Genomic DNA, 24,747 nt, shown 5'->3' with positions numbered 1-24,747 from the left:
CAAGAGGATACAGCCTCTCCTGGAATTCAACAATGTAAGTATTCCTGTATACTGTGTTCTAATTAATTTTATTATTCATATTTTGATTGAACTATTATTAATTTCTATTGATATAAAATTTTAAAGTTTCAATATTGAAATACACAATAAAAATGTTTATCATGCTTCAAAAATCATTAGATTCTTATCAGTCCTAGGTTAGAAATTGTTATTTTAGCGTTCCAATTTATGTAATAATTAGATTTTAACAGAATTTCGATTTTTATTATTATTAAAATTTCAAGTTTGAATAGAGTTTTGTCTTTCATTACCTTCGAACTCTTTACGGTCACTCGCAATGAACAGTATATTTTTAAGAACAAATTGTAACATTTCATTTGTTTTGTTTCAGGTTTTTCACAATTCCCATTTCTTCCTGTGTTTTGGGAAGGATGCGGTGATGCTTCATAAGTAAGCATGTAAGAATCTTTGCGTGTCATATTCCAATTAATTTCATTCTTTGTATTTTGCTTCAATTATTATTAATTAAAAAATAAGATCTGACCTTAAATTTTAATATCAGAATTTCAATTGTTATAGTACTTAAAGTTTATTAGCAATTTAATTTTTTTATTATTATTAAAGTTCAAAGTTTTCATAGAGTATTTCATATTTCATATTTCATTATCTCAAATTTTTTGATCAATCATCACTTAGTTTTCATAATAAATTAGTCATGAAAAGAAATTATTCATACATATGTATCATTTATATATAATAGTTCATATTTTGTTAAAGGTTTATTACTCCTTCCTCTTCTTCCTGTTTCCTGAAAGGAACCTAGTGGGGCTTCAAAAGCCAAGAATGTAAATAATTTTGTAATCTGTACTTAATTTTATTCCTTGTTATTTAAATTTGTTATTTTTGAATTGAATATTGTCATTATAATTTTAATAGAGATTAATATTCCACTATTTCAAATTTTTCAAATAATTAACATTTTCCTTCAGAACAAATTATAATATTCCATGTTTTGTTACAGTTTTCTTCTATGGCATTACGTGGCTCCTCCTTGATGACGATCTACGCCATGACTTACCTACCCTACACCATGGTCTACCATCGATGATTACGTTCTGCGCATCATATCGTAAGTCGCATGCATTTTTGTTCCTCCGGTCACTCAATCATGTCGTAGGACGAAAGGTTCGAATCGACACGGGTGATTGGTTGTAATTTACGTAGAATTTTTTGCGCGTACAGTGACCGCGGATGTTTGTTATATCCGTGAGTAGTAACATTTCTTCTGTGTATTATTTATTAGTTCAGGATAGGTCTTCTTGCATATCGCGTTTTTTATATCAATTACTGATAAATTTTATATTAATAATATCGATAATGGTACTAACTGATATAAACGATATTATATTAATAATTAATTTGAATATTTGTGATCGAAGATATATTCACTATAATTATTTTTAAAGTTGGAATGTCTATTTACTGACTCCGACTTCGTTGCATCAAAAATTGCAATTATTGCATATCTAATGGTAATAATAATAATAAGTCATTTTTATTTCACCTTCTGTTTTCTGATGACATTATTTCAAAGGATTTAATTGTTTGCCCTTCATTTTCGAGTTTGGCTATTGATTTAAAATATAAATATAAAGATATTAAAGTTCAATGCTGCCGTCAAAAATGTATTGAATTTTATGTGCAAGAAGAAATTTCGCGACAGGCAAATTTTAGAATCAAAGTAACAAGTTTTGAACACTGCTTTCGTACTTTCGAAGATGTGCTTTGATGAAGGGATTGCCTGAGGTTGTTTGCATTAATATTTAATTTTGAGTCAATCATTAAATAAATTTCTTACTCAGTATCAGTTTGTTTCTTTTGTAATGTAATTTCAATAATTCATAGTGTCAATTATTTGAATGAATCATATTGCATTGATCCTATTTATGCTATTTTCTATAAATAAATTCAATATTAGTATTTCGGTAAATTATTAAATTAATAATCTAGACTATATAGTGATAATAATAGAGATAAAGTTCGAAAATGCAAAATAAAGAAAGATTAGCCCGTTAAATACAAATTAATACGTTTTTTAGTTAGGATTTTCAGGTTTAACCCCTTCCGTATTTAATGCCAGGATCTCACTCACGTGCCCAGGTGCTACTTGGGTGAGAGAAAGGCAATGAGTACGATGACCATTGATTTTATAATGATTTGTAAGCGACTGACGACGAGTTAGCGTATCGTGCACGACGTACTTTCTACATAGTGTGTGTGGTTAGGCTGTGGAATTGCGTCGTTTTGGTACTTCTCCCATTTAGTATAGATCTAAATAATAAAAAATCACAACCTGTAAAAACAAAGATTCGTTATCGAATACAGGGAATCAGAGATATTAGTATCATTAATTTTATTGTTAAATTATAATAAATGGTGCCATATTTCGTACCATCTACAATTTCTTTGAAAAATAAACACACTCTCTGAATTAGGAATATTTGTAATTAAAATTGAGGTTAACTTTTATCGCGTTGTACGCAATGGTCGCTAGCTTTCGTCAGTCGATTTCAGGAAAATGGTACGTAACATTAGAGTGTGCATGTTGTACGTCAAACTCGGGTGTCGGAGGCGTCCCGGGACGTCTCTCTAGTGTAGGCCTTTGCGCCCGGGTTATGTGTGAGAACCGTGGAGTGAATGTGTTGGTGTGCTTGTTTTGCTATTTCTTTAATTTTAAATATAGGTTTCCGGGTAGGATAGGTAGTATATTTTCTGGTATGATTGTTAACTATAAGTAGGTAGGGCCGGGCAGGTTGGCACAGTCTCTCGTCGGGTAGGCGCGTTTTCGCGTGTCCAACCTGTTTCAGGAAATTTCATTCGAAAAATCGACGGTGAAGCTGGCACGAATGGAACATGCCATCGTCTCTGGCTTCGCCCATCGATTTTTTGATTTTCGCGGTCGCGATCGCGATTGGGTTTCGACACGAACGTTAATATTGCTCGAGCATGCACATGCGAACGGATAGCGATCTCTATATGGTCGTTGTTCATCCATGTGTATTTGGATCAGCTTCCGCGATTTATGTTTTTATTTCACCTTTGTACGTTATTTTTTGGTTTGCGATTTAGAAAGTCTCGAGCTTAGATGTAAGTTTCAGCGGGCATCGCGCCCGAAGAAAGAAGAGGCTATGAGCCGAAGAGGCCCGGCAAATTGCCATGCAAGAGGGCAACTACTAATGGCTTTTCATCTTCTGGATCATCCAGAGGATGGAAAGTCATTCTCGTTACTACTTTGTCACTGTACTCGCTTTTAGTATTTGTAGTAGTATTAGTTGTGATTTGTTTATTTGCCGACGTACATGTCGGCCCATCGTCATATTGGGCTAATCGCGGTTTTTTAATTAGCATTGCGATTGACTAATTAAGGTTTGAATTAGAGTTGCGAGAAAATACTCACTTCGGTTTGGATTAGCGTTGCGATGAAAAGACGATCGCGTTTGCTTTAGTGTTGCGAGTTATAAGATTTATTAAAGAATAGAATTTAAATTTGTTGCGCTTTGTTTTATTTTAAGTTGAATTCAAATGACGTTAGTTTTGAATTAGTTTTGTAGCGTTGCGATTTGTGATCATCGCGCATAGTTAAAGTAGTTTTTTTTCATTTATAAATAGTAACTTTACGTTAGATTCATTTTAAGAATTAGCGTTGCGATATATTTCATCGAGATTGTTTAAATAGCTTTTTCGATTAGTGTTGCGTTGATGAATGATCGCGTTCCTATGCGTAGTGTTGCGTCTATGAAATGCCCAAACTTCTTCCACTTGTGGAAACCTGTTCCTGTTCCTGGATCACCTGATGCAACGAAAACAGTTGCAAAAAGGTGGTCAAGCATCGGCAGCTTTTAATATAGCTGCACTTCGACATTTCGATATTAGCGTTGCGTATGTTGAAGTATGAGTGCATACGTAGTATTTATTAGTGTTGCGTGAATGATTAAAACACCCTACTGCGGTGTATGCTCTCGCGATTTTTCATTTTTTCTTTCTTTTTTTTCTTTTTTTTTGTCACTAACAAATTAAATAGCATTGCAAATATGATAAAGCACTCCGAGAAATTTCTATTTTATGATTATGGATTTAGTAAATTAGTGTTGCGAAATAGAAAAATATTTTCCACTCGTGGTATGTTCGGGATTCTATCGAGTGGATCGCCCTTCTGGCTATTGGATTTATTTCTTTTTCAGCATCCCTCTGGGCGTTCGTTAATGGAAATACTGTTGAAAAATATATCTGTTCGATACCGATGAATATTTTTAATTTGTTGTTGCATTATTTAAAATTATTATAAATAATCTTATTTCATAATTATATATATATTGTATATCAAGAAAAATGAGAGTTGATATTATATGATGTAAAAATTTCACCGGATCAGTAAACAAATTCCTACTCTGACATAATTATAATCGTCGTGACGTGACGTTATACATTGCAGAAGGCGTGAAAAACACTGACTTTTTCCGAAGTCGGTATTTCAGAACGCGAAACACAAAGACTTATTTAATATCGCGTTTATGTTGTTTTTAGTCAATGATGGTATACATATCACTACTATACTGGATCGATAATGTCGCATGCGATACGAAAATGGTATAGGGAATTAGGTGATTCCCAAAACATGAGACACGAAAAAGCATTAAACGTCACATCTATTCTGTATCTTATCGATACATATACATGTGCGTTTATATATTATCCATGGTATTTTTATGGTTGTCAATAGAAGTTTATGATGCTTCATATTCAGAAATTTCTAACTTTCTGTGGAAGATGGCGTGATATTCGTATTTTAAAACCGGGAATACAAATCGCGGATTTTTAATAATTTAAAATTATATCACGAGGTATAAGAAAAATACACTCAGCATTCTTAGTTACATTCTACATATCATAATTACGATTATGTGTCGTCCTTTATACTATTTCATCGAAATTATAGGTGTGTGCTGAAACTTTTGCGAAGACCGGAATTTGACTTGTAAAAGGAGAGAGAGAAAAAAGAAAAGGAAGAACATTACATCGAATATAGAAGGAAAATCATATACAGTAGTTTTAACAAAGTTGCATATTTTCGTAACTACAGTTATCTCTCCACGCGGTAAGCTATTTCGCCAGCCCCAGTGAAAAGAAGTTACACGAAGTACCTAACTATCATAAAGTTTCAATCACTGTGAATTGTCACGATCCTCCCATTGCAGTAGGATAACTATCATTTATGTTTTCGATCGATTTTGCGTTAGACTGTAGCGACATTTTTTGCGACTTTTTGTCGTCGCATTTGTCCAAGCGACTCGTGCTAGAAGTCGTGCTAGAACTCGTGCTAGAATAAATCTGTTTTATCGTAAGTCATACGATTTGGCAAAGAAACAAGTTCGTTTGAAATTCGCATCGAGCCATAGAAATGAGTGATCAACAATTCTCTGGTAAAGAGTACGATGAATTGATTAAACCAATCATGATAACCGCAAAAATAATTTCCATCTGGCCATTGGAGGAGGACAGTGGCAAGGGAACAATATTATTTAGGAGATTCCACTTGTTCTGTATGTTTTTTCTGGTAAGTGCTGCAATACATCGATGTATTATTTAACAAAGGTATTAGGATGCAATAAAATCAAACAGTAAATGTAAGCTCTGATCAAGTAGAATTAACTTCGAGTTAAATGAAAGTCTCGGCGCTATTTATATTCCCGAGATTTAAAGTGGAGAATTGGTTAGTTGATAATTTATTAATTTGTTCGGTATGTTCGTAGCGAAATTTAGAAAAATGTTTAAAAATAATGTTTTTTTTTATAGAATTAGAATTTTATTAAACAATTTATACCTAGCCTGTTTCTTTTATAAGATTGCTTTTCCAAACAATCTTCCAACGGTAAATGGTTTCAAGTGGTTTTTATAGATTCTGTAGTATTTTATTTTTTCTTATTGAAAGAAAAGCTTTTTGCGAGTTAACGTTGGTGAACGTTATGTCGTTAAATACCTTCCACATTGATTAATCTCGAATTCTTCCCGTTCATTACTGTATCTGATGTTCAAGTAGAATTATCGATTAATCTTTACTTTTAATCTTCAAAACGCTACGAACTTTCCGAATAACCCAATACTTCACCAGAATTAAGAGAATGGTATTGAGAGATTGAATTTTCAGGCGGTAGTGATGTCCATCGCGGTGACAGCCGACGTAGTTCACAATATAGATGACTTGAATGAAGCGACCGAATGCGCACTGATTTGTACAGCATTTTACCTCTGTGTAGTCCGTTTGCTAGTGTATTCGCTCCATCAGAAGGACATGTTCTACGTGGTGAAGACGATGAAAGAGGATTGGATCTTGTCCTCTCACGAAGATCGAACAATTTTAGCGAAGAAAACGATGTTTGCCTTTCGTCTCGCGAAATATTTTATCAGTACCGTGGCTATGACGATTGTACTGTTCATGTGTATCCCGTTTTTAGAGGTATGCGTGAGAATTCAATTGGAGAATTTTAGTTTGAAAATGTCTAAACTCAATGACAGAATTTTAAAGCTTGAAAATGGTTTCACTTAAACTGCTCATGGATAAATTGTATGCTTATGCAAATTCATATTTTTATGAATATAATTAAGGAAATGGAACTTGAGCACAAATTTGTTTCACTTGCTGAATATTATAACGTGTACTGTATATATTATTAATTTCCGCCTGCCGGCTACGAAATGAGATTGATTTACATAGATAGATTGTTCACACTCTCATTCAACCTAAAAATACACTAGATTTACATCTGTGTAATTTTACATATGATGATAACGTTCGATGAAACATTAAATAATAATAACAAGCAAAATTCCGTTGCAGATTTACGCGTTTGGTAGCAACGAAAGGGTACTTCCGTTTCGAGGATATTTTTTTGTCAATCATACCATATCACCGGTGTTTGAGTGCCTTTATTTCTTTAACGTAACAGCGGGTGGCTTTGGCGGAAGTATGATTGCCGGTGCTACCAGTTTCAATCTGGTGGTAATAATGCACGGTTCGGGCAAGTTTGCAGTTTTGCGGAAAAGGCTGGAGGCTCTCAGTGGAGAAGATCCTAATTCTACCGCTATCATGAGCAATTACGTGATTCGTCACCAGAAAGCGATAGAGTGGGCGTCACTTGTCCTATCACGAATTTGCACTTTAATTTGTTGGATGTATGATGTTGTTGCACGGTAGATAGAGCAATATCAGTTGCTATTATTCTGAACTATATTAAATTACAATTTATACTAGATTACGAATGTTTATGCAAATGCCCATTTTTATGAATATAATTAATGAAATGAAATCTAAATAAAGATTTGTTTCATATATTAACATTTATTTTCTATATTTTGTATAAATTTGCATATTATGTGTATTTAAATTTCTCATAAATGCATAAACATTTTCAGTCTATATATCTATCTATAATCATCGTTGTAATAATATGTATTGAGTTTTTTTTAGTAATCCTGTCGCAGACATTTTTCTAGACGATCAGTTACCAGTAAGATATACTGCTCTACGTTCGCGTGGAATAATCTGTTCGCAGGTACGCAGATGCACTGGAAAGGATCATAAATGTTCTGGCTTTGGGGCAATTCATCATTAGCACCGGCCTGATCTGCTTCGCGGGATTCCAGATTACCTCGGTGCGTCCGCTCGATGCTCACGAGTCAAGGCATCGTCGATAAAAAGTGACCTTTCTAGATGATGAAGGACAAGGGTCGCCTGATGAAATATTCGACCTTCTTGAACTCGGCCATTCTTGAGCTGTTCATGTTCAGCTTCAGTGGAAATGGCTTGATCGACGAGGTGATTTTAAAAATTATAGTCGCTTTCATGAAAGAAGCTGTTTGAAAAATTTTATTGAAAATTCAGAAGAATTTCAAGAATTTAAATTATAAAGTCGTATTGAAATGATCGCTGACCAATGATAATATAGAGCGGAGCAGTGGGTGACTCCGCTTATGGCAGTGGATGGATCGGCAGCAGATTCAGCCAGAGTCTTCAAATCATGATGATGCGCGCGAGGATTCCCAGCAAAATCACCGCGGCAAAGTTCTATGCCATGTCCTTGGAGAGTTTCTCAGCGGTGAATAAAAATTTTTTGAAGGATCCGCGTTATTTATTATGAGAAAGAGATGGTCGTTTCGCTCGAGCACCTGAAGCTTTTTCTTATGGAATCTTGCCTGTTTTGCAGGTTCTGAGTACGTCGTTCTCATACTTCACGGTCCTTACAGCCACCGAAGGCGATTAATGGTCTCACCAATGAACGTAGATGTTTGTACGACAAGCTTTACGATTGTAGACGACATCTCATGATGACTCAACTTACAGAGAATATAAGTACTTTAGTCGTTCCACTAGCCTAAAAATATCCGTGTAAAACAAAGTGTCGACGGAAAGTTCGTGTTTTCTTTCTCGTTCTTAAGATCGATGGATATCTTCTGGTGTAGATCGCATCCAAAGACAATTGGAATCGAGATAGAAACTCTTACAATAAACTAGAAAACAGAGGATTTTTAACGATAACTGATTTAATACTAATCGTTGGAATATTTCCTTTCATGATCACTGCCGAAAACGTCTTTTCTTATTTATTACATCTTTCTCCAAGAAGGAGATCTATTTCTGTGTAGTACAACGCGCACAGATTGAACAAATTAGACGCGCCTACTACTCATGCTTATAATTTAACACGATATTTACTTAAGCGTGTTTACCAAACATCCGGCTTATTATGAGTATATATGTACGTATCGTGAGACACGCTACATTTACTAGACCACGCGTGGTTCCTTAATTACCTCAAGTAGTACCGATTTATCTCAAGAAGTTTACGAACGCTGAAGATTACGAGGAGATTATTTCAGGAGAGAATAATAGAATTATAATCAAAATAAGCGTTAATCCAGGGTATCTACTGTAGAGGGCAGTAATCCTTCGTTATTTTCAATAACTCGCAACAATTTGCCAGCAAGGATGCGACAAGAAAATGCGGCATCACTTAAACCACAGTAGCGGAGTGTCCGCAGGAGTTTAGGCAAAATGTTACGAGTTCGGCCGAGTTCTCTCTCTGGGTGGGGTAAACCATCGGCGGCGTATGGTCTTGGAAGCGACTCGAGGGTATTTTCATCGCAACAGTACAACACGTGCACCCGGCCAGTGCACGTACAGCTCCTTTCGACTTCTCTTCTCCGTGTGCATCGTCGTTCGGTCGTTTAACGTGACGGTACAAAATGTAACGTGGCCGATCTTTCGACGTTGCGTCGTCTGTTGGATGGTTTCGCTCGATCGCTCTTGCTTGGACGTACCACGGATACAAGCCACTTAACTACGATGGGAGCCAGCTGATGCTAATTATTGTTGTCCACGCGATGGCAATATGGCGAACATCAAGGTGGCAGTTCGCGTAAGACCGATCTCTGCCAGGTGAGTATTAGATCGCATTAATCGCATGATAAAAAGAAATATCAGAAAGTATTTGTAACTGTAATTGAAGTTAATCACAGATTCGAACAGACTGGATCTGCATGCGACAGAGTGAAGCGTTTTTGAAAATCGAACGAAACTGTAAGGTAGGAAGGTGCTTTGACTAATGAAAAGTATTAGTTGAAAATTCTACGTTGCGAGTTGCTTTTGCTATTAAACTCATTTCTGTTGGTAAGTTGTAAATGTATTTTAAGGAATAGGCGAAAAGATCGACGGAAATCACGTTCTCCCTTTCCCCATGTTCCCGATATACACATGTTTCTTTGGAACTTAAGGTCAAGGTTTACTGCTTCCTTATACACCGCAATTTCATTTTTGTAAATTCAATTTTCTTTCGTTCCACGGTTTTACGAGGAACGTTCGGTAATGGACGGGTGTCTGTTTGGAAGGCAAACAGAAACGCGCGTCTCGGCAATAATTACATATTTCGAGACGGCCGTAGCGAGAAACGAACGGGGACAGAAATCTGGAGGCAGATTTATAGGGATACGCGGTGTGCCTTTGAGTCGCTACTTATGAACTCGTTTCTATACTTAGAAGACGAGGCCAGAGCGCGAAAGTAAGACAAACTAACAATTGCTCTCGGCTAGGAAACGTAATAAACTTGGCCGAAGAGAATGAAATTAGGGTCATTGACAAACTATTGTAAATATACTTTTAAAAGCTTCTGAACTTATGTATTTTTCGACCATCCAGAATAAATAAATAAATTAACGTGCTATTATAATGGCAGAGATGTAAAGTTAACGACATTATGATTAACTCTATCATAGTCTTCGAATTTTTATGTCCCAATTCTGTTATCGAATTAAACATTTTTAATGTTTTATAAGAAAAAGCGAGGAATTGTACACGTTAACTAGGACTCTTATGTATTCTTCTTAAACATGATTCAGTCGAAAATGATCGAAAAGATGTAGTTTAAAAAGTATGAAGGATGTAGATTAAAAAGAAGCTCTTCGATAATTCAACATAGAACCGAATAAAGTATAATAAAGCTTCCACCTTTGCAGCGAGTAAGACCACTGCGAAGAGTGTCGTCGCTGGGTTTATTTAAAGCAGCAAATTTCCTAAGGAAGCCCTTGCCGATCCGGGGGATGTTCTCGCGATAAAGGATCGACCGATCCGTGGAGTGACGTACGAGCAGCACGATACGCCGATGACACACGGCCAGACAGTTTAACGACTTGAAACAGGAATAGCGAGAGAGAAAGAGAGGAGCATCCGTTCGAGAATAACACTCGAAGCGGCGCCTTCTCGCAACGGAAGAGGACCAAGAGGATAATAACAAGCGGACTGTTGCTATTCGCGTACGCTGCCTTGGTTCATTCAAGATCTCCTCTCTTCATCGAGGTTTCCTTGGACCCAGCCATATGTGTTCTTGGACGCTTTTTGCGTTGATCAGAACGAGTAACGGTCTTCCCTTGAACGTGTATGCTTGTACGCTTCATTCAGAGCTGTTTGGTCGGCCATTTTGTTCGACGATGAAAGGGCTATCCACGAACGGATGGATCGGCGGGTTGGATCTCTGTCACGAGCTTCCTGCGAATCGACGATTGATGGAGTTGATCGATGCGAATGTGAAGTGGCCCTGTATTGAACCGAGTTGAATAGAGTTCCGGAATTATTGACTGGATCGATGATGCGATTGTCGAGGATCGAATATTTTTTATTTGTTTGGAATTGATTTGTTTATTGAGTTTGTGTAGGAAAAAGATATGATTAGGTTCGTTTTAATTGTGGTGAAAGTAGTGAAACAGAAGTTGAAATGTAGAATTCTGCGGAGGTTTCTTATAGAACTGTGCAAAAGCCTTTGATGAAGGTGTTAGTTCACTAATTTTCAATATTTTTGTAAAGTTTGTTCACGCTATGTCTTAATTTGTTTAATTTGATGATAATTTAAAATGTGTAGATAATTTAAGTCACATACAGACTTACTGAAAAATCACGGCAACAATTCGTAGCTACAAAGATTGCACAGGATCTAGATAGATCAATTTCGGCAGAACAAACCTGGAAATCATTTCTGATCTTCACAAATAACTCGTACGAGCTAAAGCGTTTTACCGAACAGGTAGTAGGTATTAATTTCGCAAAAACGCGGATACGGGGCACGAAATCGTGACGATTAGAGAGCGAACAGGGCCATGATAGGATCACGCAAGGACCGGGGTTAAAGTACTTTTAACTTTACTGCTTTCTCTGCTCGAATGCGTCACACGCACGCGAGATACCCACGTGTGTACAATCGTCGCTCTTCCAGTAGATTCAAAATTAAGACAGTGTTACACTGTTCAGTGATACATAGGACTGCATACTGTATTCCACGTTGTTAAATAACTTCTTCGACAATTTTCACATTGATTGATTATTACGAGGAAAGTTCAGAGGCTATAAAGTCATAAAAAAAATCTCAATCAGGAAAAGATAACAAGGTGTGTATATTAAGGAATGTTCTACTCTAATAAAGAAATCTAAAGAAAGAATAAAATAGAATACAAAAAGAATACTAACGCAAAAACTAAAAATATAGTCGCAGTAATAAATGAAAAAACGGAAGGTTTTCGAAAAACCAACTCTTGCGATGAAAAGACAATGTACAAAACGTTAAAATAGAGTTTGTGAAATTAAAAACGATAGCGCAGGAACTCTCAAAAAATCATTTCAGAAATAAAAGGAAGTAACGTAAAAAGGTCTAAAAATGGTGCGTTTCAGGAATAAAAACGGTACTGCAAGAACACCAAAGTTATTAATATAACTATCATGGAGGCTACTATTACTACTTATCCGGCGTTACGTTAAACGTCATACCACAGGACACAAGGGAAACCAAAAACTCATTTGAACGTGGTTGAAATCAGTTGCCCTTGTATCCAGTATACCTTTGGACTGGCTGGAAATCCGCGAACGAAAATTATCGATAACATTACCAGACGCGTTTTTCCGATAGATCTTCCGCAGTAGGATCTGATAATCCCGCGAGGAAGTTACTCGAATGTCTCTGGAAATTCCGAATCTGGCCTGGAAGAACGGAAGTTTGTGACAGTTAACTTGGTGTTATCGGTTTCCCCTTCTAAGATCTTTTTCCACGAATTAGCAATCCCATCTGCTCGACCTACCGAGCGATTCGAATGGAACTACGTCGCCGAATCGAAAAACCATTCGTGGTATAATCGGACGAGGATCGTTGTTTCGTGGCGAGGATTAAATTGCAGGAATTGCCCGATGTTGGTAAGACAGGCTGAACGATCCGTTAATGGACCGTGCCTTGATCGATCGATGACGAAATCGAGCGCCTCAAGGAAACCGGAAACGCTAATGGAAAATAGCGGAAGGATCGGACCACCGATAGGAATTCGAGAGAATTTTGGAACACGTTCGAATACAAAAGCGATTCGTGTAAATGGTATATGCATCGATGAGTCGATTTCGACTCAGGGAACGTGGAAAAATGTTTTTACGAAGCACGCAGGAGAAAGAATCTTTGTGCCTCTCTGTTCGATAAAATGAATAAAAAATGAATTTGTGGCTTTTGTACAGAAGCCTACGAGTTCTTTGTCGTTTTTCATTTCTGTTTTTCGTAGCAAGCGAAGTAAAACGTGACATTTTTTCTTTCATATAGAGAGCTGAATTTAACTGGATCAGAGGTGGTTGTTCATACGGAGTCGAATGGGATTTCCTTAACAAACGTGAAAGTATCTTCAAGCAAAGCTGGAGATAGTCGTGAAAGAACACGGAAATATGGTTTCGATTACTGCTTCGATTCGTCGAATCCAGAGGCACAGAGTTTCGCGGACCAGGCAAGGATTTACCAGACGCTTGGCCAAACCGTCTTGGACGCTCTTTTCACTGGCTATAATTCCTGTTTGGTGGCGTACGGACAAAGCGCGTCAGGAAAAACCTACACCGTGATGGGAACCAAGGTATCCTATTATTTTTTGGTTTTTAAAAGATTTCATCCGCGAAGAATTATAGCATGAAAATTTTTGAACTTTATGACTTCTGAATGTGCTACATTATATATGTATCCTATGATTCTTTTGCAAATCTTTGTGTGATATCATGTACGCCAAATCTCAAAGTCCACAATTATTCGTTATCCATAAAAATTCTCCCTCCTATAATATAGATCAATTGAATTATTTTTGGGATAACTCGCGTCACGGCACGTTTACTCGCTTAGAATCCAAGAGGAAACGGCAAATCGGCAAACGATCAAAGGGTAACGCGCATAATTCGGAACGAGGTAACGATTTCCGTGGTAGGTCAGCCTCTAATTGGCGGGCAACGGAGAGAGGCGTTCTTTTTTCCGGTTTCTCCGGCAAATTTCGACCGGTAAATTGAAACTGTTTTTGCTCGGACGGCGCTTAATTAAATTGCCCTGTGGCTCCGTAGCCGATCGCGGCTACATTATAGGAGGGACGAGGAGAGGGACAACGACCGAGCGATTTTTTTAAAAGCGAAGCACGTGTTGCGGTTATACGTCGAGCACGTTCAGTTTCAATTATGGGAACGGAGTCGTTCGATTGCTCCGGGACATTTCGATGACCGATAGAGTTAACGATACGTAATTTTTCCGTGCGATTTCGGTGCATTCGTTTTTGAGAAACGGAACAAAGAGCACAACGGTTAACGATGTTTCCATTTTATTCGTCCGTAGGAAGATCCTGGACTCACGCCGCGTCTCTGCGAAGGAATTTTCGCTAGGATCGAGGAGGAAAGGAAAAACGAGAGGAACTATGGTGTTTCTGTCAGGTAACCAGAATGGAAGATAACTCGTTTTATCTCTTCCGATAGGAGGAAAACATGATAAGTACATTTCTGTTGATTTTTTGTTTTTAATATCACTTTATGATTAAATTTGTCAGATTCGAAGATGTAAAAGAGTCATCTTCTAAAAATGGCTGGTAGGTTAACAAAGTATCTTATTTCATCTGCCAATTTGAAAAAAAACAATTTTATAATATTCAATATCTTGTTGAAAGCAATGAATCCTATAAATATTCACATTCACATATTCGTTTGTATCACGTTAAATATTCTACGATCCAATTACTCGGCTTACGGAGCAAACACGTGAATTTTACTCGAAGCCAACTGAACGTAGATGCAAAGCAACGTGGCGATAACGCGCATCCGGATTGATAAGTGTGGGAATCTTGCCATTCGCGGCGTCTTTTCGCGAAACGGGGCGCATCGACGAGCTATATGCCAATAGACGATCAAGACATTGGCGGTTGTCGGTCAAGGTCCAGCTGTCGGGTCAATTTTCTTCGTCATTTTCGCACGATAAAGTTGTTTCGTGTCGATGGTCGTCTTAATTTCCATTCGCCTCTTCCCAGTCAAATCAATGATTAGATGGATTGACAAGTTGAAAATGTAATCCTTCTGTTGTGCGTCTTGTCCGCATTCCAGCGATTATAGGGTTTCAAGAATCCATTCCTAAATCGTTATCGACGAGCGCTTCTGTCGTACTATGTCGTACTATACTGGAATGAAAAGTTTATCGTCCCCTTTATACTTTTTTTCTTTGGCCTCCAGTTTGCCGGAGCAACCGGCGTTGGTTAATTGAAAATGGTAATCGCAGGAAGAGATAAGGTTGGGAAGAGGAATCTTTGATTTTAAATAACACTAGCCGAGACCTGACTTTATCTTGAACTGTGGAAACGTTTTCTTCGAACACTGTTGCAACAGGATAAGTTCTAGTTCTGAGGAAACTCTTAATAGAATCTGTTCTGGAGATAATAGCTTCCACCTTATGCAATTGATTCTCCTTTTGACCTTTTTGTTGGATAGTAACTGTTATCTTGCAATGTATTTTAATGCGTCATTATCAATGTTGTCACTATCTGTTAATTTCCTTTCGCTTTACAAGATAGATTTTGGTATCAAACATCGAACTGTCAAAGAAATCCTTTTCGATGGTTTTATATCGTAAAAATGAAAGAGTCATCGAATAACTGGAAATTTAGGTGTCGCTAGACAAAATTGTCTTTAATCGGTGAACAGACATCGAAGTAAAGAGGTCGCGTCCAGTAGCTGTGAAAATATTATACGTCGACGGGATAGCTAGGGGTGGTTTGACGCCGTTGGAAGGGGGTAGGTAAACGTGTAAGTCGAGTTTAGGAGTCGTGAGGTTCGCGAGCGCCGTGTTGGCCTGGATGTGTCTTGTAAGCTCAGTGCCCCGTGACTCGCAATCGTAGGCGGACGTATAAGCATTGCTCTACCTGGGTAAGAATCTTTTCCCTTGCAGAGCACCGTTCCAATATTCGTTCGCACTTTCATCCCATGACAACATTTCGCTCGCTGATCAATTTAACTTCTTCAGTTTTGCCCAAGTATCGTACGATAAATAGGAGAAAAACGTAGGAGTTCAATAGTGTTTTGGTTATTGAAATTTGTAGAAGGATTCTTTCGACAATATTCAAATTACTACCCTCTAAAGTTCTATTTCCATCCATTTTTATTAACTTTCTTTTTATATTAACTTCAGCTCTAGATATTATAGATATCTTATAAAACTCTTAAGATATTGTAGATTAAAAATTTTATTGTCAATGAATAATTAATTCTCAATGGTAAATAGCGTCTGATAGTAGAATGTAAAACGCGAGATTTGTTTGTTATTTAAATATACTGCATTAATTTAAGGTACCTTAAAGTAAGAAGCGGAAGATTTCTAAAGAAATAGACACGTTCCATGTGTACAAATTTTCCCTCGTTACAGATCCACCCCCGATCTTCGATTCACACTTTCCCTCGTAAACACCGCTTTATTCCTGTATTAAACGTTCGCCGGATTGCCTTGAGCTTGGTGTAAAAATAAAAAGCAGAGGAGCTTCGTTGCGCTGGAACACTCGTAAAAATTGTATTTACCGTTCACGAGAAATATCGATTGCCATTTCCACTGTGTTTCTTTTTTTGTTTCTCTTTTCGTTCTGTTTTTCCTCCTCTCTATCTCTTTTTGGTCGTTTCATCGGTGAACGAAGGAAAACGCACGGTTGCCGCGTACCAGTCGTTCCACGCAAGTTTTATCGGCACTTTGAAATTCGTACGTGTAACCGAAACGAGGATGGATCCGCGGAAAATTGTTCCATTGCTCGTGGTTTTTTGGACCGTGTAAAACCAACTGCAAGACCACCATAAAATTCCCCTTGGAAACACGTTGCTCCGAATTTAACGTGTCTTCGTAAATCACTTTGTCGTTGTCCCATTTCTTGTTTGATACCGAATCTTGTCGATAATATTATTTATTACGAAGTGATAAATAAAAATAATGAACGAATTACCGTGATATAAAATAATTGTCGTATAATGGAAATCTTTGAAATTATTGACAAATAACTGTCGTCAGACGGTTCTGACATTCTCCGAGGACAACGTCGTGTTCGAATAGATCTGCATTTGTAACTCGAGCACTTTTCAGGGGAAAATCGTCTTTCCGGGGGAATAGAGAACGACGAAGGAAAGCTCCACGACAGCAACGTATCTGTTCGTTGTATTTCTCTGCATGGATTTTTTCGCTTACGTGCACCAAGAATCGCGAGAAAGTTCGCTTGATGTATTGCCGGATAAGCGAATCGGTCAGCTCGAGCGGCGTTTCCTCTTTTGGGCCGCCTCTCTGTCAGTTCGCGACGTAAAATCGTTAAGTGGGTCGACGAAGAAAGTTCCGTATCTACGTGTTCCCTTTTGAACCGTGAATGAAATTCGTGACAACTCTGTGTGCCGACCATTGAAGGATAATTCTACGTCCGTAAAATGTTTTGAATTACATATTCCGAGCTATGTCGTTTTTACATTTCCACCAAACGTTTTAACTATTGTATATTTACTAGTTATTGTATCGTGAGCTACTGTACACAGGTACATAATTACGTTGTTACGTAACTATTAAAATTTCCATCCCTAAAAAGTTGATGACAATTCGCCGATTTTGAACAATATTTTAACACTGACACCATTTTATTTTCAAATTAAATAAATATTTTCCTCCGAGGGGTCCTACGTCGATCAACATCGACGACCGATTCTTTCCCGCGCAGCGCAGGCTAAAAAGAAAGTACCGTCCCCGGAAGCATTCCAAAGAAACAACGTTTTTATCATTGAGGAGTGTCTTTAAGCTGTTCATCATCTATAACTGGCATCGTGAATCATCCTTTGTTCCGTATTGACCGGTCGGGAAAAAGAAACGACAGATTTACGCACGTCCAGTAGAATCGGCCGGCATCCCCGCGACCGAATACTATAAATTTGCGTTTATACGATCACCGGCAGTTATTAAAAGTGCCACGGAAATTCGTTGCTCGCCTAGGCAAAAATATGCGTTGTGTCGCGACTGTTCCGGTTGTTACGATTTGGTACGATAAAGCTTCCGACATCGTCCATTCATGTTTCCTTGCCACGAGTCGAACGGAAAATACAGCCTCGTCATGACGGATTTAGGGATGGAAATTTTTCAAAACGTTAACACAGTCACCGATCCGCCATTCTCATTCGTTGTGTTTATCCTGGTAGTGCTAATGGCGGCGCCTTCTGAAAAATATTTCGCGCACCCTTTAAATTAAAGCGCATCTAAAAGCTCGCAAGGACTGCGTCCGCGTAAAAAATTCGCGCTAATGGACTGACTCATAAAATATAAATTTTTACGGGAGAGTTTTCGAACGTCCTGTGGTTTTAGGGTTCTTTACGATTAAAGGATTTACATTTGGCTATGGTGTTGGGTCTGTACGTGAAGAATTTGATAGACTGAGCCGTGAAAGATTCGTATACATATAAATATTTTCTTTCAAGCTTTTAATCTTTATGGGGCTTCGGTCTTGATTTTCTACATTTATTTCGTTCTCGTGAGATAAAGTAGTAAGAAATAGGAAGTTGGAAGTAAAGGGAGGATTCGTGTCGAATTCGAGGCTGTCCGTGTCATCGAATATTAGCAACGATGTCTTGGTATATCACGGCTTCGTAATCTCGTGAACTCGAACGATAAAACGCGATGGCATTCTATTTTCTGTTCGTTTCTATTCGTGCATCAGGCTCGAAAGTTGGCGTCGTACGCAACGCGTATAACAAAATGGCTGAATTTTTCCACGTAACTTAGCCGCCCAAACGATAAACCAAAAATTTATCTCTAATTTACGATATACAAATCGAAGAAACGTTTCCGCGCTTCCAAGTTTTGGCAATATTAATACGTTTTCTGCTAAACTCCACCCTCTTTTGATCCATTTAACGTTCAAGATTCAATATATCCAAGTTCATCGCTTTTAGTTCAAAGTACCATCACTTTGTCTCATAAAAGTCTCTTCCTTTTTTGTCGTCGCTTTTCGCAAGAGGATGGGACGACTTCCCGGTCAAAGCGGTTGCCGTTTTCGAGTCGCGACTGTCCATTAAAACGCGAGCTCCTCTGACGCAATTAAAGCCAATCTCGCGTTGCTTAATAACGCGAATAATAGAATGTTGCCGCTTTTACTCTCGAAACTGAGCCATTCGACTGGGAAGGACAGTCGTTCTGCGAGCTTCCTTGGCTCCTTACGTGACTAACTTCTCGCCCAGTGAATCATTTTCAACCGTGCTGCACTTTGAAAACGGGCTTTTTACGATTGCACGCTGCTGCGTGTCGCGAATTACACCGTGAACGTCGAGGACGGTGTATAAACGAATTTACGAGCTTCCTGTGGCTGTCTTAATTCTCTCTTATGCATCTGAAACACAAAAGAACGAGACTTTGTGCGTTACGGTAACGTTTACACGGACTATCGCAATGACGGCTGTAAAAGCTACAAGGAAAAGAATAAATGTCGCTGATAACGACGGTATGACCAAGTTTTTGGAAATATTTTTCAGAAGGTGACGACCATGATGAAGCAGAACGTAAAAGTTTATATCGGTAAAGAGATAAAAATGAAAATAATATAGGAAAAAGTTTATGAGAAAGAAGTTCAAAGTGTAGAGGAGTAGAGAACAAGTAAGAAAAATTAGGAAGAAATGGGGAGAAAATAGAGACGATGGAGGAAGAGAGAAAGGAACAGAACGATGGAGAAAAGGAAGTTTGTCGATAGCCTGGTGAACCAGGGAACTAAAATGAATCACAAGCACGGGAAGTGCAGGACGATAGGAAAATAAACTGCATTGGCAGAAAAACTAAAAGGGGAACCACAGTAAGCAGAATTAGCAGCGATCAGATTGTTACCGGGTAGAATCAGGAAAGAGACATACGCAAGTTTGAATATTCATAACGCGGACATAAATTTTCGCGTGTTTCTATTCACGTGTTCTGTTTCTATAGAGAATATAGGAAAATCCCGGAAAAGTAGAAAACTTGTAAAGTTTCTCTAAAGCAGAGGAAGTGACTTTGAGAATCACCTTACACCGTTGCTCAACGCAAAAGGAAAGAAACGAAAGAAACTCCTCAAGTTCCATAAATCTCAGCTTGCATAACAGTTATTTGGTCTATTGACTGGTAAAAAAATGGCTAATAGAGGAAAGTTGGCTATAACAACGGGTTTAAAGAACATCAGCCTTCTGGCAGTCGGGGCAAAGAGGAAAGCACGAAACATTTATTCATTAATCAGCGGGCAAAAGCCAGTCGGCGAAAAGGAACGCGTCGGCTGATTAACCGATTTTTCGCGAATATTTCCGCGAATATTTCTGCGGATATCTCCGCGAATATCTCCGCGAATATCTCCGTGAATATCTCCGCGAATATCTCCACGAATATTTCCACGATTGTTTCGTGCGATCGGCTTCCACGTTGCGCGTCTAATAAACACGCAGGGAATATGCACGCGCCCCCCGATCGATATTCAGGTTTTGTTGTGCAATTAATTATACCTATTAGCGAATCGTACTCTCGTCAATAAACGCGCCAGCACGATCCCGGGCATAATTTAATTTACGATCTAACAACGATCCCACCCTGTTACAATTGACACGTTCCGGTAATAAACGCGGTACTGGCTAATGTCGCGCGAAAATTGTCGCACTTTCACGCACAATCGTTAATTCACGCGTGATTTCCTCGACTCAGGGTGAATTCGCGATGAGGGGAAATTCGGTCGGGCCGTGTCCATAATATTCTTTTTACGCCCTGTATCAACTTCTTCTTCTGGAAATTTTCAAAATGTCGTGAGACGGGTTAAGGTTAATTTGAAACCGACGATGCACTAAGTGCGTCACTTATGTTCCTCTCCGATACGAACTAACGATCGATTTATAATAAAATCAGGGAAAGTGGATGTTTTACTTATAGAAATATAAAATTTAAAGAACTTGAAATGTTTATAGGATATAAACATTTATTAACATAAACTATCGTTTGGTCTTTAATGGTTTAATTTCATTATGAGAAGAAATCGTTGCACTTCTCCAAATAGATTTCATTCACGTTCGAACGTTAAAATATTGGACGAAAAGGTAGAGGTGTAACATATACATAAAGTTCATAGGGCCGAGTCAAAGAGAAGCTGGGGGTCGGAAATCAAAGTATCGGCTACATCGCCGTTTACGCGACATTTTCATTTTCGCCAATTATCAGGCGGCCGGGCAATCAATTTGCACGGTGAACGTTCGTTCGCCGGCCCCATGGTGATGCCGTACAGAAATGTTTCGACGGCCGGTGTGCTGGATGATTCGTTGGCCGTCAATTGATCAGGAACCATCGTCATTAGGCATCGGGCGTTTAACGTGATTAAGTCGCCGAATTCGTACGCGATAGCATGCCGTGCCGCTCTTCCCATCCGCAATGAAACGGTAACCGATCAAAAGCTCCGCATTACTTATGGCTGATTGATCGATAGAACACTCTCCCTCCTCTCTGTTTCGCCCCGCCGCTCGCTACCGCTTCTCTCTCTTTCTCTCTATCTCTCTCTATCTCTCTCTTTCTCGCATCCACGTCGTCTGTTCCTTACTCTTTCCCGTTTCAGTCCCCTCTGCAAGCCTCGCAAAAGCTTTAATTCGACTACGACCACACTCTCGATTCCCAGTCATTACGATCTCGGTCTGGATCGCAAATTCAATTCGACCTGCATTTCGCAGTTTCTGTTTGTCGACCGGTTGCGTCGTTTCGCCGTTTTATGCCCACCTGCTGCAGAGTGTTAGTTATGTCCGGTTTAAAAGCTATCGTAAACCGTGTACACATGGAATCTTCTTAGCTCTGAATTGTCGTAGAACCAAGTGGCTGGAGCAGAGTAAACTAGGACTTTGGCGGAGGAGCTGTACTCAAACATTCTACACTGTAACATTTTTCCCTCGGACTGTAGCAAAGTTGCTGAGGCGTACCTAATCTCGTTCTTAGAAGATTTGATTTTAAGATACGATGTACAGAGACTATAAAATGTATTTGAGCGTCTTTTTATCAGGCTCCACATTTCATTTCCGTAGTATCAAATTGTGGTAATCGTATGAAAGTATTAACGAATCATTCGAAAATTACACTATTTTTGAAAGTAAAATTCTTCGGTAGATTCAGTAGAATCTCAAAATTGTGCATAACCGTGGTATTGCAAAAGTTTGCTATCAGTCTTGAGAAATATTTAGAAAAATATCAAGTTCCCAGTGAACGGTGCTCGGCGAACCTTCTTATCCTCGTTGGGATGGAAAATTGCAACAGCTCGCGGATTTCTGAGCTCTCACGCCGATTCGCGGTCGTGCTCCCAGTGACCCAGTAATCGAGGGTCGATATTCACCGGAGCGGGTGTCTAACGGTGTCTAATGTTACAAGGAATCGCGTGAACGCCGCCGCGTGTGTCTCCGTTTGAATTCGAGGCTTTCGCGCAACCGAGGGTGGTGTGGGTCGACGACTCGTTAAACGTCGCGTGATTACGAAGAATCTGTGGATCCCGGCCGATGAAGCAATCAGTTGGTTGAATTTAAAGAAACGTTATCCAGGAGAATTCCTTCGACCGACTGGATTCTTCCGAATTATTCGTATTTGAAATTCAAAAAAGAACTCGTTGAGCAAGGAGTGCCAAAAGATCGAGTCCAGTATGGCTATCTATGAGATTTAAAAGTCAGAGCTCGGTCTTTGCATCGAGTCGGCATCGAAGAAAGGATCATTTTCTCAATTAGACGGGACTCCCTTCAATATTACGATTAATTAACATATTCATTGTTTTATTAAAATCTTAGAGTCTAGAGATAGTCATAGTCTGGAGAGAAATCTTCCTATATTCTTGACATTGCACGAATAGATAGAAGATGGATCGATTCTTATTTCGACATCATTCGCCAGCGTAATATCCGGCAAACACGAGAGCTAGCTTTCGTTTCCTCTGCACCCGCCGACACCGGTGAAAACGAGAGCCACTCGACAACTTTAAAGCCTCTGACGAACGACTTCCTCAGGTTTTCGTCTGAATTTCGTTAATTAACACAAATCAATTGATCCTTTCTGTTTGCTTCAAGATTTACGATTATCAGAATCGATTTCTTTTAGTAAACATAATTAGATCAATTATCGTTAATTTATATAATTTATTAGATTAAAAACGTAGGTGTCGTTTGTACATATGTTAATATCGTTTATTGGTATTTTAATTATTGTGAAAGAACGAAAAAGGATAAGCTTCTCAGCAAATTGTTTTTTTAATCAGTTTCGCTCTTTGATTTCGCTTTTTCTCAGTGCAGATTAGAATACTCTCGGACACGAGTAAATTTAGTACGACTAGATCTGAGTCATCCATGCGTAATTCTAAAACAGAAAAGCTGATTCACGATAAATTTGACCTATTGTACCTGGACGAAAGCTTCTAATCTTTCCGGAAGGCCAAAAAGTGGCACAAACTTGTCAGTAGAAAAATCCCCAAATTCTCGTAAAATGTACTTACCGCTTTTCTTTATTTATCTCTGTCGATCTTTCCTTCGACTCAATTTACACGTTTCTCTTCTCTTTCTTTCTTTTTTTTTTGATTTTCTGTTAAACATATTGACTCGTCAACAGCGTGTTTAACTAGAGTTATTTCGTAGATAAACGTGTCTGGAGAAAAACAGAATGCAACAGATCACGGGTTAAACGTTGAACGGACAAAGGTAGCCGGTTATCTTGGCGAAACTTTAAATAGCTTTTTCGCTCGGCTCCGCGGGAGTCGACGACGCCGATAAAAACAACCGAGTTTCGCGAAGCTACTGGTTTACTCTTTTAAGGGCCGAGCCAGTTTTCTTCTTATTGGCTCGCTCCTGCGAATTTCGAGATCGTAAATGCAAATAACTTACAATCGGAGCATTCGATCGTTATTCGAAAATCGAATTTACAGCTGTGTTCCTTCGCTACGATAACCTTATTCTGCGAAACTTTCTTTCGAAGCATGAAATAAAGGGTCACGAACAAGAAAATTACTCTGTTATTCCGACTACGAAACACAGAACGAATAATTGTCGCGGAAAAATTAGTTTTTAATCGAGTAGTCCTTTAATAAAAATGATTATATCATATTCATCCTTAAAGGTGAAATATTTCTATCCAAAAACACTCAAAGACTGTATCTATTCGAACCAAGAAACGAAACTAAATAGATAACTACACGAGTACACGGTCCGTGTGACCCAAGCACGATCGTGTGAACCGTGAAAGTTAGGAGAAGATCCCGGTAAATTTAGATGCACCTCTTCGTTCTTGCTGCTCCTCGTCGTTTCTCATCTTGCACGCGTGCGAACCAGCGCAAAAGGCTTAGGTGGAACGGTTTTTGAGGTCAAGGAAAGCAGCGTGAACAGGCTGATTCTAGGAGTCCGTTCGATTTTCTAATTTCCGGAAGCGTGTTGGTCAGCCACGCCATGGCGGCTCACGAACTCATTCATACGGTGAACGATGGGCCACGGTTATTCACGGGTATTCCAAGCATTCCTGAATACTTGCAGCGGCCAGAAGTCAGACCACCGACGACCCTATTTACTTGGAGTCCAATTCCATGCCCGGTCCGTGGTCTACGGATGGGATACGTGACGTCAAAAGAGCCAAATCCTTTAGGTCAGCTCAACGATGAGAATTTCAGACGGTTCCGCAGGAAATTCGAAACAGTTTCAATTTTTCAACGCCTGTTCCGCTGATTTTCCGACCTGCAAGCTTTGATTAGTCGACGAACGATATCGTGATCCTGTGAAACCGTGTTTCAACTCTTTCTAACAGAAATATTTCCATCGGTACTTGTTCTTGCTCTTTGAACAGTGACCGCTTTACACGTGGAACTTTCGTATCGACATTTTAC

General features: G+C 38.8%; 2 protein-coding genes across 5 annotated transcripts in view; both read left to right on the top strand.

Moving 5' to 3' along the window:
* Positions 1-4,402: 4,402 nt before the first annotated feature.
* On the top strand, positions 4,403-8,584 carry LOC100743391 (odorant receptor 13a-like). 2 transcript variants are annotated; one of them, XM_033322006.1, is made up of 7 exons: positions 4,403-5,614; positions 6,206-6,514; positions 6,896-7,248; positions 7,611-7,710; positions 7,769-7,873; positions 8,004-8,153; positions 8,262-8,584. In XM_033322006.1, exons 1-7 carry the CDS (start codon positions 5,459-5,461, stop codon positions 8,316-8,318), a joined length of 1,230 nt encoding a protein of 409 aa, XP_033177897.1. In that variant the 5' UTR covers positions 4,403-5,458; the 3' UTR covers positions 8,319-8,584. The 2 variants fall into 2 exon arrangements, with proteins under 2 accessions (XP_033177897.1, XP_003491416.1); XM_003491368.3 differs by having other exon boundaries at positions 6,896-7,182; positions 8,262-8,346.
* A 423-nt stretch (positions 8,585-9,007) lies between these two features.
* The window catches only part of LOC100743271 (kinesin-related protein 4-like), a 28,224-nt gene continuing 12,484 nt past the window's right edge, over positions 9,008-24,747 (top strand). Inside the window, exons 1-3 of one of the 3 annotated variants that reach the window (XM_012388482.3) lie at positions 9,008-9,493; positions 13,176-13,476; positions 14,214-14,308. In XM_012388482.3, coding sequence (XP_012243905.1) covers positions 9,447-9,493; positions 13,176-13,476; positions 14,214-14,308 — 443 coding nt within the window. In that variant the 5' untranslated portion in view covers positions 9,008-9,446. Of the gene's footprint in view, positions 9,494-13,175; positions 13,477-14,213; positions 14,309-15,649; positions 15,785-24,747 lie in introns of those variants that run through there. The other 2 variants (XM_024369244.2, XM_033321993.1) reach the window with 2 other exon arrangements.

This window comes from Bombus impatiens, unplaced genomic scaffold, assembly GCF_000188095.3.
Source record: "Bombus impatiens unplaced genomic scaffold, BIMP_2.2 scf_0548, whole genome shotgun sequence".
Classification (NCBI taxonomy): Eukaryota; Metazoa; Arthropoda; class Insecta; order Hymenoptera; family Apidae; genus Bombus; species Bombus impatiens.
This window is presented reverse-complemented; position numbering and strand designations above follow the sequence as displayed.

Excerpts from the sequence above, each read along its gene's own strand:
- LOC100743391 (XM_033322006.1), top strand. The coding sequence starts at position 5,459 with ATGAGTGATCAACAATTCTCTGGTAAAGAGTACGATGAATTGATTAAA. Across the intron at positions 7,249-7,610 it reads ATGTATGATGTTGTTGCACG|GTACGCAGATGCACTGGAAA; the intron begins GTAGATAGAGCA and ends ATCTGTTCGCAG. Across the intron at positions 7,874-8,003 it reads GAAATGGCTTGATCGACGAG|AGCGGAGCAGTGGGTGACTC; the intron begins GTGATTTTAAAA and ends ATGATAATATAG.